This window comes from Petromyzon marinus, chromosome 50 (genome assembly GCF_048934315.1).
Source record: "Petromyzon marinus isolate PM22_M1 ecotype Great Lakes invasive population chromosome 50, UKy_Petmar_22M1.pri1.0, whole genome shotgun sequence".
In the NCBI taxonomy this organism is placed as follows: Eukaryota; Metazoa; Chordata; class Hyperoartia; order Petromyzontiformes; family Petromyzontidae; genus Petromyzon; species Petromyzon marinus.
The window spans coordinates 136,532-153,221 of NC_133716.1; the positions used below are offsets into that span (position 1 = coordinate 136,532).

General features: G+C 46.2%; 1 protein-coding gene across 2 annotated transcripts; it reads left to right on the forward strand.

The window, feature by feature from the left end:
• The first annotated feature begins 3,900 nt into the window (after positions 1 to 3,900).
• LOC142931178 (diablo IAP-binding mitochondrial protein-like) lies at positions 3,901 to 14,821 on the forward strand. Of its 2 annotated transcripts, XM_076074723.1 has the most exons (6): positions 3,901 to 4,034; positions 6,558 to 6,681; positions 8,871 to 9,002; positions 10,067 to 10,177; positions 11,095 to 11,191; positions 13,299 to 14,821. In XM_076074723.1, exons 1-6 carry the CDS (start codon positions 3,979 to 3,981, stop codon positions 13,550 to 13,552), a joined length of 774 nt encoding a protein of 257 aa, XP_075930838.1. In that variant the 5' UTR covers positions 3,901 to 3,978; the 3' UTR covers positions 13,553 to 14,821. The 2 variants fall into 2 exon arrangements, with proteins under 2 accessions (XP_075930838.1, XP_075930839.1); XM_076074724.1 differs by lacking the exon at positions 8,871 to 9,002.
• The last annotated feature ends 1,869 nt before the right edge of the window (positions 14,822 to 16,690 follow it).

Sequence of the window (16,690 nt, forward strand, 5' to 3'; positions counted from 1 at the left end):
CGCTGGCAAGGACGAACCGAGGGGTCCGATGGGTCGGCTCGTCTGGCCCTGAGGAGGACCTTTCTTGCCAGGCTTGTGGTTTCTGCATGGCGACGTTACGCTTGGTTTCCTTAGCGATGTCGTCCGTTACGAAATTCGTCGTTGAACTTTGTTTGCCGCAACCGTGTGGGGACGCGAGAAGGCTGACAGCACCCCACCCCATCGCAACAGCCGCAACAGCGTCACCAGCTGTCGTGTCGCATGTGTAGTGTAACAGCGCCGGCTGGTGGACAGCAGCGGCAGCTGTGGTGGACAGACAGCGCACACACCGGTGAGGGCGTGCACGGGGTGTGGGCAGAGCGGAGGAACTGGGGCAAGGGTCACGGAGGACCCCGTCTGGAGGCCCCTGGAACTTGCTGGAGGGTTCGAGAAGGGAGGCGCGGTCAGGGCGGGGCCAGGCCGCGCTGGGAGCATAAAAGGAGCCGAGAGCGGGGGGCTCGAGGCTGCCGGTGCTGGGCGTGGACTCGTCTCGTCGTCGCTAAACGTCCCCGCTAGATATTGAGCTACGAAGCAGAGTCGTTAGCTATCTAAGTCAGCGCCGTCAGTGCTAGACATCCGGTGTTGGTGTACAGGCTGGGCTGAGCTACTGTGGAGAGTGTGTGGACGAGACCGTGAATGGTGGTAAATAAAGAAGGTGCCTCCTACAAACCTTGTCTCCGAATCATTGACACTACACATTTATTGAACATTGTGGCAATCTTTTAAAAGGGGGCCCTTTTCTCACAGTTGGGGCGGGGGGGTCAGGTGGGAAAAGATTTTACGTTCGAGGCAAGTGGCTTACGGGTGGCAATGAGCAATATTGATTCGGGGGGTTATTTCTGATATCGTAAAAAAGGATTTTTTTTACAAAAGCCATTGTATATCCATGCTGATGCGCTGGGTGAGTGCAATGCTGCACGATATAGGCAACCACAGATGTTGGAAACTGAAAAGTCAAGTTGTACCATCTAACGTTATGGATATGCGCCTATGCCAAGGATTGTAACAGGCTGCTGACCGAGGCTTGGATCTCAATGTTGGTGTCTAAGCACATTTAGAAAATGTATTGCCATGTGTGTGAGTGTGTACGTATGTATACGTGTGTGTTGTGTTTGGGGACCGTTGGCGCAGTGGTTAGTGCGCTGCGCTACGGACCCGGCCACCCGAATTCGATTCCTGCTCACGATCAATAACAGTGACAGCGAATATTTTAATAGTCCTGGGTCTCCCGTAGGTCGACTCTGCCTTAAATGAGTACCTACTGCGGTGTGTAAACATCGGCGCTCAGGAGACAAAGGCGGCCGGGCGTGGTGCTGGCCACCAAACCCCATCGTGTGCCGTGCCGGCCTTCATAGGTGCTCGCTAACAGCACTTGCCCCAACAGTCTATAAGGCTATACGGGGGATCTTTGTCCTTGAACACGTATGTGTTTGTGGTGGTGCAGTGGTTCGTGCACTGTTCAACTGAGCAAATAATTTTTTGTCGTGTGATGTGTTTACCTTTGCTATAGTTTGCACTGCTATCGTGATATTCTATTGTTGTAACGTTATGACCCCCCCCCCCTACTGGAGATCTGTGCAGAGTAGATTTATAAACGATGGGGCCACGCTTCGTTCTGTTTTTCTTAACTAAATTTTATTTTACCAGGTAAGGGGCCGTCCATAAATGACGTCAGGCACATGGGGGGCGGGGGGGTCAGATATTTGTGACGATGTGTGACGAGGGGGGGGGGTTGAGAAATGTGACGTCACATCAAAACGCGCAACTTTAAATAAATATAGACAACACGATCTACTGAATTAAATAGACTTTTTAATAAAAGTTTTCTCCTACAACATCAGAGTGCGGCGCCACATTAAATACGCGCGAGTTTAAATCGATTTTAAGCATTTTTTTATATTTGGGGGGGGGGGGCAGAGCTTTGTGACGTCATATTTGAGGGGGGTCTGCCTTTTTGTGACGCCGTGTGACGAAAGGGGGGGGTCAAGAATCGTCCAAAATCGCGTGACGTCATTTATGGACGACCCCGAAGGTCCACTGAGCTATGCAGCTTCTTCTTCAGAAGTGACCTGGCCACAGACGCGAGAAGCGGCTTATCACGTGGAAAGTGACAGCTGCCAAAGACTCTAAACGCGCGATCTTGGTTCTAAATGTGGAGGGAAAAACGGAAGACCCGGAGGAAAATCCACGCGACCACGGGGAGAGCGAGAGACACCGAAAAACTCCGAATACACAGCAGCAGGCGTTAGGATCGGGATCGAACCTATTACTTCCTGCACACCAGCGGCGCCCCATTACGCCTATGCCAGCCTCGGTAACCGGCCCTGCCTCATTACTCACACATCCTTTGCCACGCTTGGCCGAATCATATATACAACCTATCTTTAGGCGTTGAAAACATGTTAAACACATATATATTTTTGTTACCATCACGAATATGCTTTGATAATACAATAAACCTGCCAGTCAGTCATAGGCAGAGGAAGAGAGGACAAGGCTTAAGCCTGGACAGGGGGACACAGTGGACATCACGGACAGGGGGGAGGAGCGAGATCTAAAGACTGCGGGCAGCAGAAGACAAGAAGGCGCACGACGGCGAGCTCCCCCTGAGCGAAAGTCTGGGAGCTTCCACAGAAAGCCTTGGTGGCTGTAGCAGGAGAGAGCGTGGAGGGGAGTGGAGTGAGATGAGAGGGGAGAGGTAGGAGAGTGGGTGGAGGGGAGTGGAGTGAGATGAGAGGTAGGAGAGTGAGTGGAGGGGAGTGAGATGAGAGATGAGAGGGAGAGTGGGTGGAGGGGAGTAGAGTGAGATGAGAGGGGAGAGGTAGGAGAGTGGGTGGAGGGGAGTGGAGTGAGATGAGAGGGGAGAGGTAGGAGAGAGCGTGGAGGGGAGTGGAGTGAGATGAGAGGGGAGAGGCAGGAGAGTGGGTGGAGGGGAGTGGAGTGAGATGAGAGGGGAGAGGTAGGAGAGTGCGTGGAGGGGAGTGGAGTGAGATGAGAGGGGAGAGGCAGGAGAGTGGGTGGAGGGGAGTGGAGTGAGATTAGAGGGGAGAGGTAGGAGAGAGCGTGGAGGGGAGTGGAGTGAGATGAGAGGTAGGAGAGAGCGTGGAGGGGAGTGGAGTGAGATGAGAGAGGAGAGGTAGGAGAGAGCGTGGAGGGGAGTGGAGTGAGATGAGAGGGGAGAGGTAGGAGAGTGGGTGGAGGGGAGTGGGCAGGTGCAGCACTTGTCGTAGTTATAAAAAAAAGAGAGTGAGCGAGAGAGAGCGAAATGGAGTAGGAAGAGAGGGGGGCAGAGAGAGAGGGGGGTAGAGAGAGAGGAGGGGCAGAGAGGGGGGTAGAGAGAGGGGGGGGCAGAGAGGGGGGTAGAGAGAGGGGGGGGCAGAGAGGGGGGTAGAGAGAGAGGGGGGGCAGAGAGGGGGGCAGAGAGGGGGGTAGAGAGAGAGGAGGGGCAGAGAGGGGGGTAGAGAGGGGGGTAGAGAGAGGGGGGGGCAGAGAGGGGGGTAGAGAGAGGGGGGGGCAGAGAGGGGGGTAGAGAGAGAGGGGGGGCAGAGAGGGGGGTAGAGAGAGAGGGGGGGCAGAGAGGGGGGTAGAGAGAGAGGGAAGGGGTAAGGAGAGCAGAAAAAAAAGAAAAACAATATTTTGTTGGGTCTTTCATTTAAAAGGGGGGGGGGGGGGTGGGGTTACATAAAGCAAAGCATAAGCAAAAACAAAAAAACCGAAATGATGAACGGAGCAAAGTGCCGACTACACCGAGCATCTTCTTGTTTCCTCTGATCGTAAAAAAACAGAGATGAGAGGGGAGAGGCAGGGGAGTGCGTGGACGGGCGTGGAGATGACGTCATCCTCTTCTCGGCGGGGCTCGTGACGTCAGGCCGCGAGTTGCAAAAGGCGTGACGTCATGGTCGTTTGAACCGAGACGCGTCGCTGCGTCACGTTGTGCGCGACGCCGTCACTGTGCTCGGCATGGCCTCCACACGAGGCCGCGAGGTGGCGACCGCTGCTCTACGACTGCTCCGTTGGTTCGTGTGGGGAGGAGGAGGAGGGGATCACCTCATCATCACCTCGCCATCAGCAGCTACAACCTCGTCGTCATTACACACACACACGCCAGCACCGGTTACGCCTCGCCAACAATACCGCATGAACAACACAGAGGTCATCCTCAGCGGCGACAAAGCCTCTGGTACACCGTCAGGGAAAGTGCTGTTAGCGAGCACATATGAAGGCCGGCACGGGGCTGTGTGCGGCCAGCACCACGCCCGACCGCCTTTGTCTCCCCAGTGGCGATGTTTTCATCGCGCTGGGGGGTATTGATTTTGAGGCTTAGTCGACCTAGGGGAGGGCCTAGGATCGGTTGAGATAAGAGCGTCACATTGATGTTGGCCGTGGACGGGATTCGAACTCGGGTCGCCGGGTTCGCAGTGCAGTTCGCTGACCGCTAACTCTACCACCGATGGCCACATCGCCTCCTCATTGTACGCTCGCTCGCTACACTTCAGCAGCAGTAAACGACACCACAGAGGTCACCCGCGCCGTTATCGGCAGCAATGGTCACTCCACTCGCCACCGATGTTCGCCTCGCTAACTTAATACGTTATCCACACGTCAATTGTACATTTGCAAGTCCTCCGCGCGTTGAGCTGTACACACACACACTGTCTCATCGTTATCATATACAAAAATCGTTACTGTACGTTGAACTTTTTTCACACCGTACGTAGCCAACCGTGCTCGTCGGAGGTTAACTTCATTCCACCCACGCCGTCAGCGCACATGGCAACAAGTAGTTACACCTCATCAAGTTACACCTCGTCAAGTTACACCTCATCAAGTTACACCTCATCAAGTTACACCTCGTCAAGTTACACCTCATCAAGTTACCTCATCAAGTTACACCTCGTCAAGTTACACCTCATCAAGTTACACATCAATTTACACCTCATCAACTTAAACCTCAAGTTACACCTCATCAACTTAAACCTCATCAGCTTAAACCTCATCAAGTTACACCTCATCAAGTTACCTCATCAAGTTACACCTCAACAACCATTTCAGCTCCTCATCAGATTTATATAATCAACCACAATACATCGTAATCATAATCCATTACAAACCTTTGTAAACACCTCATCATCTTAGTTACATAAAAACAAACGCATCTGCTGCATAACATCACCACTACCTCACGATCAATGCGCATATTTAAACTCGCATCAACTATACCTCATCAACACCTCATCAACAAATTACAACGCGGAAACTGCACCTCATCGTATACACAATCGTCAAGTTATCAGTCATCAACTACACGCGTGGTTAACAATACCTCGTTACTTACATCTCATTACAAACATTACCGCCTCTACAACGGAACCCGAACCACTGCACACCTAATCAACTACAACGATAGCTCATTTGCAACAACTCAACAACACTATCAACACCAACAACATTGATAAACACCAACAACATTGATCAACACCAACAACATTGATAAACACCAACAACATTGATAAACACCAACAACACATCATCATAAACACCATCATTAACTAACCACAGACCTCATCAACCCGCACCTAATACACAAACGCCTGCTTTATACCTAAATATACAACATTAAAGACCTTATAATAATGCCAAACATCTTGCCAACAACACCACAAGGCCAGCCAAACACATCTCGTAACCATCACACGAGCCTGGTCAGCACCAAGCACCTCATTATCACCGCGCTCATGTTTTATTGTAAACCCACTTGTAATGTAAGACTGGCATTGAGCGGAACTGGATTTTGCTTTGAGCCACGTGAAGAAATGCAATTTATTATATATTTATATGTTATATATTATATATTTTGCTTTTGAAGGCCACATTGTTATTTACAAATGTATTATGTTTTTTGTTAATTGGCTTTTTTCACCACTGCCAATATAGACATGTATGTTGAACGTCATTCGCACCATACGTAGCCCACCGTGCTAATCGCTTTGTTGCGAAGTGTTTGAAGTAGGGGATACGACACTTTAAGCGTGTCTCCAATTATGTAATTAGCAATGATACTCGGATATCTTTGGTGGGCCTCGCATTAGTTGAAACTACATTTGGATCAGGCCTGTACTACTCATCATTAATTGCTGAGGACTAGATGAAAATAAAAGGTGATTGAGCACGTTAATATTAGAAAGTGTTGCCAGGTTGGAAATATTGTCCTGTAGTATGTATGTTGAACTCCTTTCGCACCGTGCGTAGCCACAACCGTGCGAATTTAAGGTGTATTGTAACGTTCTTACCCCGTACCCCTACTAGACATCGGTGAAAAAAAGAGCTTTATAGCTCATCTGATTCCTCCAGTGTAAATATTCTGATTCTGAATGTAGATGTATGCCATGACAAATATACTGTGCGGACCTTGTTGAAGTGGTTGGCCCCGATGTGGCTGTGCACCATATGAAGTGAAGTCACAGACCGGATGTGTCCCACGGGACGTGTTCTCCACCCCTGTCACCAAAGCGTGACTTCTGCTCTTTGCTCAAACGTAGGTCCGTGCTGCTGCCTCCCAAGCGCAGCTTCCACGTCTGGGCACGCAGGCTGCTGGGCCCTCGCCTGCTGGGGACTGTCGGGGCCTTGGCAGGAGCCTCCCTCTGTGCTGTCCCAGTCCTCCCTGTATGACCCAACACACAGACACATACACGCGCGAGCACCACAGTGTCTAAACTAAGCTAAAAGCTAAACTTTTATTTATTTTACCAGGTAAGGCCCACTGAGCGATAAAACTGTTTTTTCAGAAGCGACCCGGCCGCAATTGGTAGCGCAACGAAGTGGCTTAGCATGCAGAAGTTTATTGCAGCCAATTACGATTTTAAATGTGGAGGGAAAAACCGCAGGACCCTGATAAAAATCCAAAAGACCACGAGGAGAACATGCAAACTCCAAATATATAGGAGTCAGGGTCGGGATTGAACCCACAACCTCCTGTATACCAGGCGAAGTAGTTATCATCTTGCCACCATGGCACGCAATGAGGTGACATGTTTGCCAGTGAGGTCACGATGGCTCTCTATGTGAATTTTCTTGGCATTTTTTGGTTTCCTTACACACGCAGTCCATTCCTTAAAATGGAATTGAACACACACCTCCAATACAGGGCCCTCGTGAAAGCCTTCAAGTTCATTGCAGCAATCCTTGATGACTGATCAGTGACATCGGTCAGTCAGCTATGAACTTTTCAGGTTCTGAGGACAATGGGATTCATCAGTTACGGCATTCCAATTATTTATTTCATTTAGTGCCATGTATTCATATAACAATTATTTGAAAAATCAGTACAGATAAATTAGATGTCCATTTTAAAAGAGTATCCTGTTCAGGTACAGGATGAAACCATATACTTCCTCTAAAGTTTCCATAATAAATGCATTTAGTCCATACTGAAAAATATTGCAATCGAAAATAATCTACACATGATGGACAATATCCCATTCATCAGTTGGAATCAGGAGGCTATTGTAAATAAAAATACATCGTGTATTGTTACAGAAGGTAATGACTGCTAAAGCGAAATATATATATATAAAAAACAAAAGGATTACTCATTTAATGTGATTTAAAAGTGGCATTTTTTATTTGACTAAGTTGATTAATTGCCCTCAATGAAACTCAGGGATTGCCTAGTCTGGTAGTAGGGTTGATATGAACTAACTAATAAGTCAATTTTATTACGTACCTGTGTATATTATCTGCTTCACAAATCAGGCGTGCCACTGTATGTGTGGTGCATGTTCACACATGGTGTGTATGTGTGTGTCTCAGTGCAGGTAAGGTGATCTGCTGTTAACTTCGTAATTTCCTGACTGTTGTCAGCATGTTCGTACTCTATATACCTGTGGGAATTTATCAAGCTTCTATGTAAACATAAACACTGGGGAGACAAAGACAGCCAGACGTGGTGCTGCCCACCCCCTTGTGCGCCATACAGGTCTGAATAGGCGCTTGTTAACAGCACTTGGCACAACAGTCTTCAAGGTTACTCGAGGGATCTTTGTCTTTTAGCATGTGTATTAATGTTTGGCATGTAATAATTCACTCTCCTGATTAACCGGATGGTCATGAGTCAGTTTACTTCTCATTTGTTTGCACGGTCTTGTTTGTATTGTCTGCCTCTTCTACCTTTGTTATGTGTGCCTAATGCTAAATTATGGTTCTTATTTGCAAGATTTAACCCATATGTCATGAGCAAACAAATGTTTTGAGTGATTCCATGTCAACTCAATCGGAGTTACCCACCTCAATATTTTACTTATATGTTACGTTGAGGCAGTGGCGTGGCCCAGTGGTTAACGTTCACCGCTTTTTGCAGAAATTCACAGTTCGAATCCGACAGGTGGCCCTGGTTAATATTGCAGGTGTATTAACCGGAAGATACTACACGCCTTCTGCTTCACAGTGGATGAAAAGTGTAGGCTATTGTGTGCTGTTGTCATTGTCAAATTTTTTAATGTTACCTGCAGAATACTTAATTGGATTGCATATTTAGTAACATGGGCCCCTATTGTGAAACTACTTCAGACTACGATTGTCTGTGAACACAATGCTTTCGTGAAAGCATTGCACCATAACAATGGTGCGAATACCAAATGTACTAAATTATTAAATGAAAAAAATGTATGAAACCAGGACAAATATGTAAGCACAGTAATTCATATTTACTGAGATACCCTTTTCTAGTAGGTCTGGGTCAAACACTTGAAATGCATCTCGTTTCAAAGTGATTTTTTGTCAATGGTATTCATAATGACAGCACCTACTGTAAATTGATTAATTGTTACCTGTGTCATGAATGCGTGGCAACACAGATCCCTGAGGCAAACTCTCTGAGTCAAGAGACACTGCTTAAAAGGGCCGCCTCCTTGGCCACAGATGGAGCCACTGCCTTTCTCTCTCAGGCCGCGCTGGCCCTCTTGGATTCCCTCGACAGATACACCAAGGCACGTTGGCGTCGTAGCACTTGCAACACAACCATTGGTTGGGCGGTGGTGATGTGGCCCAGCGGTGGCGCATTCGCCGCTTGATATAGAGGCGGCGTGCCACGGTGGCGAGATGTTAACTACCTCGCCTGGATTACAGGAGGTTTAAGGGTTCAGTTCTGACCCTTGACGCCTGTTGTATATTTGGAGTTTGCATGTTCTTCCCATGGTTACATGGATTTTTTCTCCGGGTACTCCTGATTTTCCGCCCACATTAAGATTCAATATGCGTTTCGAGTAATTGGCCGCTGTAAATTTCCACATGATAAGCCACTTGGTTGAGCTATCAGTTGTGCCCAGGTCGCTTCTGAAAAAGAGCTACTGTATGTAGCTCAGTGGGCCTTACCTGGTAAAATAACAAATAGTTTAGTTTTTGGTTTACGGTTCAAATATAGCACCGATAATTATTACTGTGGGTGTAGTAACCATAATATACTGCTTCACTCACCGTTAAAGATCCCCTGACGTCATTCACAAGAGTCGGCGTTGGGGTCCAAATTTGAAAATGATCCGCAAATTATTCAATTGAGACGGTACACAGCAATATTTGCCCCTTATTAGCAAACTCATGCCCCGTGTCACTCTTGCAAAGGACTGATCCCGGTCTCTCGGGTTCTGACCTTGTTAAACAAGTAAATGGGAAACATTCCAGCTTGTTTCCATTTTTCAAGTGATTCGAAGTCACATGCACAGCTTGCGTGGAGATGCCATGTATAGTTTCCTGTTAGAATGTCAAATAATGGTTGTTGAGCACAAAACCCACAACAACGAGCGGCTGGCAACAAAGAGCACTGACGAAGTGGTAAATAATAAGCGTGAGTGCATTTGCTTTCTTGAATTGAGCCAAGGACATTATGATTTTGGGAAGAGAGAATGGGAGGGAATTCTAAAGTGGAGCAGTGCGAGGACAGAAGCGCAAAGAGAAGTGTTGTGACCAGCAAGTGTGGTGGTTGTACGCAGCATGGATTAGAAGAAACGCATGTACTTGCGTGTGCTTATCTCTGTGTGTGTGTGCTGGCGAGCAGGCCTTACACACGATGGGATCGCTTTCGCAGCAGTACGTGGACCTGATGGCCCAGCTCAGCTCGAAGGACGAGGAGTCTGTCTGGAACCTTATTGTTGAAGCTCGCTCAGAGGTAATGATAATAACAACAATGCAATTCTTAACACACGCAATATTTCACAGACATAAATTACTCTGAGGCGTAGAGCCAGGCTCCCTGTCGCTCAGAAAGCCAGACGAGAGATGTGGAGCCTTAAAGTGTCTCTTAAAAGTGTATGTAGATTGAATGCTGTTGTGAATGTGCATCAGTGGGGATGATGATGGCCACGTTCCAGATGGCGGAGGCTGCCACAGAGAAGGGACGGCTGGCAGTGAAGGTCCTGGTCCTTGGTGTAGAGGAGGAGGAAGTTTTGAGTTGCGCTGCTGTGGAGAGTTCTCCCGTGAGCCGTAGTGCAGGGTGATGAGAGAGGAGAGATAAAGCGGACGACCAAAACCAGAGGTGTGGTGGCACTGGCAGGTGATCCATGGTGGAAGAAGGGCCATTTCCCAAAATATCACTTATTTTATATTTTTCATTATAAGGTCACAATGTGGTTGACGAATGTGTTGATGAATCAGGATCTTTATTTAGATGCAGGAGGAGGAATCTGATGAGCTGTGAAGCTGTTTTTCACAGATGTCCAGTAGAGGCGGGTTAGCAAGTTAAACAGCAAACATAAATACATGATTTGAGTGCAAAATAGAGATGGTAAGCAAGTCACTCGATCTAAATACAGACAATAAGTCTGATTTATCAAGCTTGGGAAAGGCAGCAAAATAAAACAGTCCCAGACCACAGCAAGATAACACAACACAGTAGTAATCCCTCAATACAACGGCACATTAACATTGCATTTTCGATACACAGTTAAGGATCAAAGTTACATATCACATTGGCAAATGTGACCTTATTCAGCAGTAATCTTTGGATATTTTTTCAAAGGAACATTTCACGACGTTACTTCACAATGCACCACTGCCGTCGTGAAATAATCTGTTGTGATGCCGCAGGTCATCCGGCGGCAGGATGAGTGTCAGAAGATGGAGGAGACGTGGACTGCGGCGCTGTACCTCTCGAAAGGGGCAGCCGAAGCTGCCTTCAAAGCAGGTGCCCTCTGCTGCCACCCGCCCTCTGCACACTCCCCCCAACAACAACTACCGCCATTCGCCACTAAGTGGCGGTGACGTCACCACGGCACTTGTGCCAGGCTATGTGGACGTGAAGGCCACGTGAAGCAGGAGGTCACGGGGGACACCGTGCAGGTGCCATGGGTTCACTGACTGAGGTGACGAAGTACTACGAAACTTTGTGGAAACAAATTCAACACTCTCCCCCACCACCTGCAGAGAAAATATGGGCTGTGGCGACTCAGATCTTGCATACGTCTCAAAAATTCCCCTGATAGCCAATTTTATGCAGGTGGCCAAATTGATGTGGTTTTCTTGTCTTCTTACCAAAGGGCCCTCTAGCCATCTGAGTCGACTTTGTGCTTATCTAAGATGGGTACCAAGCATCATTCTTGCCTTCTTCCTTGTCTCTCCATATCTGACCCAATGCAGAATCAGAATATGTAATTATCAATGGAGAAATCCAATAAGCTATGAAGCTCTTTTTCACAGATATCCAATACGGGTGGGTCAGGAAGTTACAAAAACAAACAATACAGACAACGTCATTTGACCTCCTTTGCCAGTACCAAAATGTAATAATAGGGTTTCTCCCCTTTTTTCTGGCAACAAAACTGAAACCTTTTTATAAGGATTCATGTCTGCATTAACCACAATACCTGAAGTCAAAATGCAAACAAAAAACATACTATGATATTATATGCATTGTCCTTGAAACTGATTGGTCCACACCAAGGGACAGCTTTCTTTTGCCATCATCTGGTCGAGCACCAATTGGGTCGAGACTCAAAAGAAAGCCGTCCCTTGGTGTGGACCAATCAGTTTCAAGGACAATGCATATAATATCATAGTATGTTTTTTGTTTGCATTTTGACTGCAGGTATTGTGGTTAATGCAGACATGAATCCTTGTAAAAAAAACGGTTTCAGTTTTGTTGCCAGAAAAAAAGGGGAAAAACCCCTATTACAATACAGACAACGGTCGGAGTGCAAAGTATAGGAAAAGAAAACAAATCACAAAAATGTAATATCTAAAATAGATAAAGTATATTGCATAAAACTTGATTTGAAGCTTTTCGTGACTGCAGGAATTACTCTTTGGTTCTTTCGGTAAAGTCACGTAGAAAGAAAATAAATTAAATTATAGAATACGACGTTTCGATTGCAACACAAGCGAACTTAGAAATATAATGCAATACAACACAGAGAGTCGGCTAACATAACAGTCAATACACTACCTGGTTGATTACGTTCTTCCAAAGATTGCTACATTTGAGAGAGACAAAACACAAACACGGAGACACAGACAGACACGCAAGCAGAGAGAGACAACACAGAGACACACAGCATCTATGTTTCGTCTCTCTCTTAAATTTAGCAATCTTTGGAAGAATGTAATCAACCAGGTAAGGTGCTGACTGTTGTGTTAGCCGACTCTGTGTTGTATTGCATTGTATTTCTAAGTTCACTAGGTTTGTTTTCTACCTGATGACGATTGCTTGTGTTGAAATCGAAACGTCGTATTCTATATTACATAAGTACACCAATTCCCCAGCTTAAGCAAGGCAGCAAAACAACATCAAAGACAGTCGTAAAAAATGCACATTAAAATGTTACTATCGATACATGGCACAGGATGAAAGTGACAAATCACACTTGCAAATGATTGTTGTATCCAGCACTAATCTTCTGCTTAAGGATGCATTTTGAAGGAAGATTTACGACGTTATAGAAGGAAACAATGTTGTTCCGAAAGGTTGGTGCTGCAACAGCAAAGGTTTTATGGCCTTTTCATTTTCTTGCTCTAGGGATAGTTAAAAGGCAATTAGATGGACGTCTTATGCTTTTTGAGTTTGACAATGGGGTTAATGGATTAGCCATGTATCGCGCAGATTTGCCAATCCAGTCTTATGATCCCTGAGATCCATCTCACCATACTAATTTGGTGCACAACATCAACTGCAGCTTGTTTTTTTAATTTACCCTTTTAATATTCGAGCATATACTTGGTACTGATGATAACCCTATGAGACCCTAGTGCCGGTGGAAAACCTCAAACTCTACAATTGCTCGTGCGTTCTCTGCCAGGTGTGGAAATGGCGGCAAAAGTAGCACTCACTCACCTGCAACTGCTGCAGGAGCAGTTGGAGGAGGCTCATGCCCTGGCCAGGGCGGCTGAGACGAAGGTGGCCAAGGTGCAAGTGGGTGAGATCCAGCGCACGGCATTGCTGGCAAAGCAGAAGGAGGCCGGCAGCAAGGGTTCCTCCCCGCAGGTCAAATCCTCTCAGCCCGCGTACCTGCAGGAAGAGGAACTCCCAGAGCAGTACCTTCGTGAAGATTGAGCCAGAGGTCGCCCGGTGGCTTAGGGAAGCTAATGTCATGCACGTCAATATGTGTAGAGTCAGAGGTTAATATAGATTCTTTTTTTTCACAATTTAGGCGAATTATATGCAAATGACGGGGGGCGCGGTGGGGCAAGTGATCAGCGTGCTGCGCTGTGAACCCGAATAGCTTGAGTTTGTTTGCCGGCGATTGCTAACAGCCGTGGCGAGCGATATCTAAACTAGGCCCCGGACTCCCCTTCACCAACCTACACTGATAAGCTTGGTGAAAGATGGTCAAATAGGTGTGGGGAGGCCTCCATCCAGCAGTGGATTGATAAAGGGCTCTAAGTTGCATGCAAGCGACAGTCTAATGGTGGTAACACTGCTGTATTAATGAGACAGGATAAATTTGAATCATTACAAACAAGACCATAAAAATTAGATAAAAGAATTGGAATTTGCTGTTCTTTGCACCCCTGTATAATGACTGAGTGAAATGGCTGTTGGGGTGAGATGTTTACATGCCAAGCTGATGCCGTGTTGGAGCGCTGAGCTCAGCACTGCTGAGATCTTGAGTTCAAGCCCAGGAGACATAGCCCCGTGATTAACCATGATGCTCAAATTTAGCGAGTTGAGTTTCAACCAATGGCTGCACATTCAAAAAATCCAAACTGTAAAATGTTCAATCTTGACTTAAAGCTTTCGTGACTGCAGGAATTCATTCTTGGGTCTTTCGGTAAAGCCACGTACATAGATCAAATAATGAAAATAATATCCCGCTATATTTCTCACTTGATGACGATTGCTTGTGTTGCGATCGAAACGTCGTGATATTATTTTATCTGTAAAATGTAATTATCTAAATTATGGCATATTCACCTGTGTACTCAATCTGGAAAAGCATTGTTTATTTGTCAACAGGAAATTGCAGTGGCGTGAATTTGTTTATGGGCTTTACACGAAGATATTGCTGCCCCAGTTAAAGCACCTGCTAAGTGCTAAGCCGCCCCAGAGGGGACCCCCTTGTAATGTGAGACACGGGGTCCAAATTATCATGTTCCAAAAGTTTAACATTGCAGTTTAATAGTTTTGTGAAGGAGTGGTATGATGTTGCTCTACGCGTAGCATCCGTTCCCCTCTCAGGTTTTGATACGCCGTTATTGTTTGACAAGTTACTAATGAAAATGTTACGAAATAATAATGAAAATGCCCGCAACTGTCGATTAGGATTTATTTTTCTTTGTTTATTCTGTTGGAGAAAAAAAACAATAAACGACGTTTTTCAGAGTTTTCTGTTTATATTTAGAACGTTCTGCTTTGCTGCGCTTATTTAAACTGAGTTGTCAATTTGTGAGAGACTCTTGATCTCATTTGGCTCTTAACTAGCTATGAGTGGATAATTTAAAGACATTGGTTTGATTGACATGCAACGGACACTGCAGGGCACATAAAGTGCTTTTCTGTCGTGTGCATGAACAAAGCAATTGAAGTGACTTCAAGAGTGGTCATCCTATTGCAAGGTGGTACACTGCTTTCTTTGAGAGTTCCGTATCGGAACTTGCTACATGACATGATGCTGAAAACAGTTGCAAACCAAAAGGGGAGAAAACTAAATGCAAAAAGAGAGAAGACTGAACAAGGACCCACATCACGACAAACTTGTAGGTTTTAAAGGTAAAAAAACACAACCCACAAATACGTGGTTCTTACCTTGCAGGCGACCTGAGATACCTGTCCAAAGCTGTCATAACGAGTTGTAATACCCAGTGAATGCGAATATATAACTTTAAAGTGACTTTTGCATACCATAAGAGCGCTCTAGTAGCATCACTGCATTGGTATTAATAGATAGGATGGCAATGCTGCAGTGATGTAACCAGAGCCTGCTATAGGGAACGTGTGTGGCTGAAAGTCCCTTTTAAAGTGTGTTTTCTTCCCACTCGTGCTGAACAGCTTGGGGCCACAGCCTCGGTGTTTGTCTGTGAACTCTGAGTCAATGAAATCTCATGGGAAAAGTCCCAGCCGCTGAGGCAAATGTTATAGTCTACAAGCCTCGGTAAACCACAGCTGGATAATGAATGTGAACTGTTGTGAAATGGCATTATCACGGTGTTACGCATTCACTTTTGCGCTTAATAATTGACACGTTTCTTACGTTTTTTGGATTAAATAAAAATCTGAATATGCATTGCCACCGTAATCTCAAGATGTAAGTAATAGATTCATCTTCGACATTCCACTCGATTTATTCTGAAAATCTGGCTGTGCCTGATGATGCTCCTTGTAATTACTGATGAAACGTCATACTCAGATTATAAATGTTGTGGATTTCCTCCAACACACCGGTGTGCTGTACTAGTTGTAAATTGTCGTATATGTGTGGCAAACCTTACTGATTGGCAGTGTTGGGTGCTGGCGGGTTTAACGACATGTACACGATCTAACCTAAAAAAAAACCTGTATTATGGATGATATTGGTCGTGAAAGCCTACATGTTAAACCGATTTATTCTCTTTGCAGAAACTGCATCAATGTTATGACAGGTGGATGAGAGCTCCCACTAACAACGATCAACTTCGTTTTGATGGAGCCATCCAGCTACACCGTGTTGTCAGCCAGAATGTGTTCCGCTCGCGGATAAACCCGTGGTGCCAAAACCGTGACTCAATCCACGTGTGGCTGCCAGTCAGTTCAAAGTGCAACTCGATAGAGAGGCAAATCATTTGTAACTTTGTGGTATACATTTTATCCGCAATAGAAACTGCTTAAGTGGACGGAGCCCCGGTACGAGCACTTCCAGGGCGCTCCCACAGATTTCTTTTTTTATCCTAAATATCTCGGCCAACCAGCGCAAGTGAACCGGGCGAGTGACCACCACACGGTGTAACTTGCGGTTATCTGCGGCCATGTGAATATTTCACTTTTGTGGCTCGCAGGGTAATAAGGTTTGCCCACCCCTGATCTCTACTTTAGCCAGGACATGTGCCCACCTCCCCTGAAGGTGACAGATTTAGCCTGAGCACCGCAACCACAGAAAAGCAATGTAACGGGTTTAAATGTCATTCATGTTCAGTGCACTTCAATGCCAACCAACATTTAGAGAGCGTGTCGACCATAGAGCTGTGGTCTTAAGTGCAAGTAATGTGGTCTGCTGCA

Bases quoted from the DNA above. Each gene is read 5' to 3' on its own strand.
- LOC142931178 (XM_076074723.1), top strand. From the start codon at position 3,979: ATGGCCTCCACACGAGGCCGCGAGGTGGCGACCGCTGCTCTACGACTG. The intron at 6,682-8,870 runs GTATGACCCAAC...GTGGCAACACAG, and splicing joins GTGCTGTCCCAGTCCTCCCT to ATCCCTGAGGCAAACTCTCT. The intron at 10,178-11,094 runs GTAATGATAATA...GTGATGCCGCAG, and splicing joins TTGTTGAAGCTCGCTCAGAG to GTCATCCGGCGGCAGGATGA.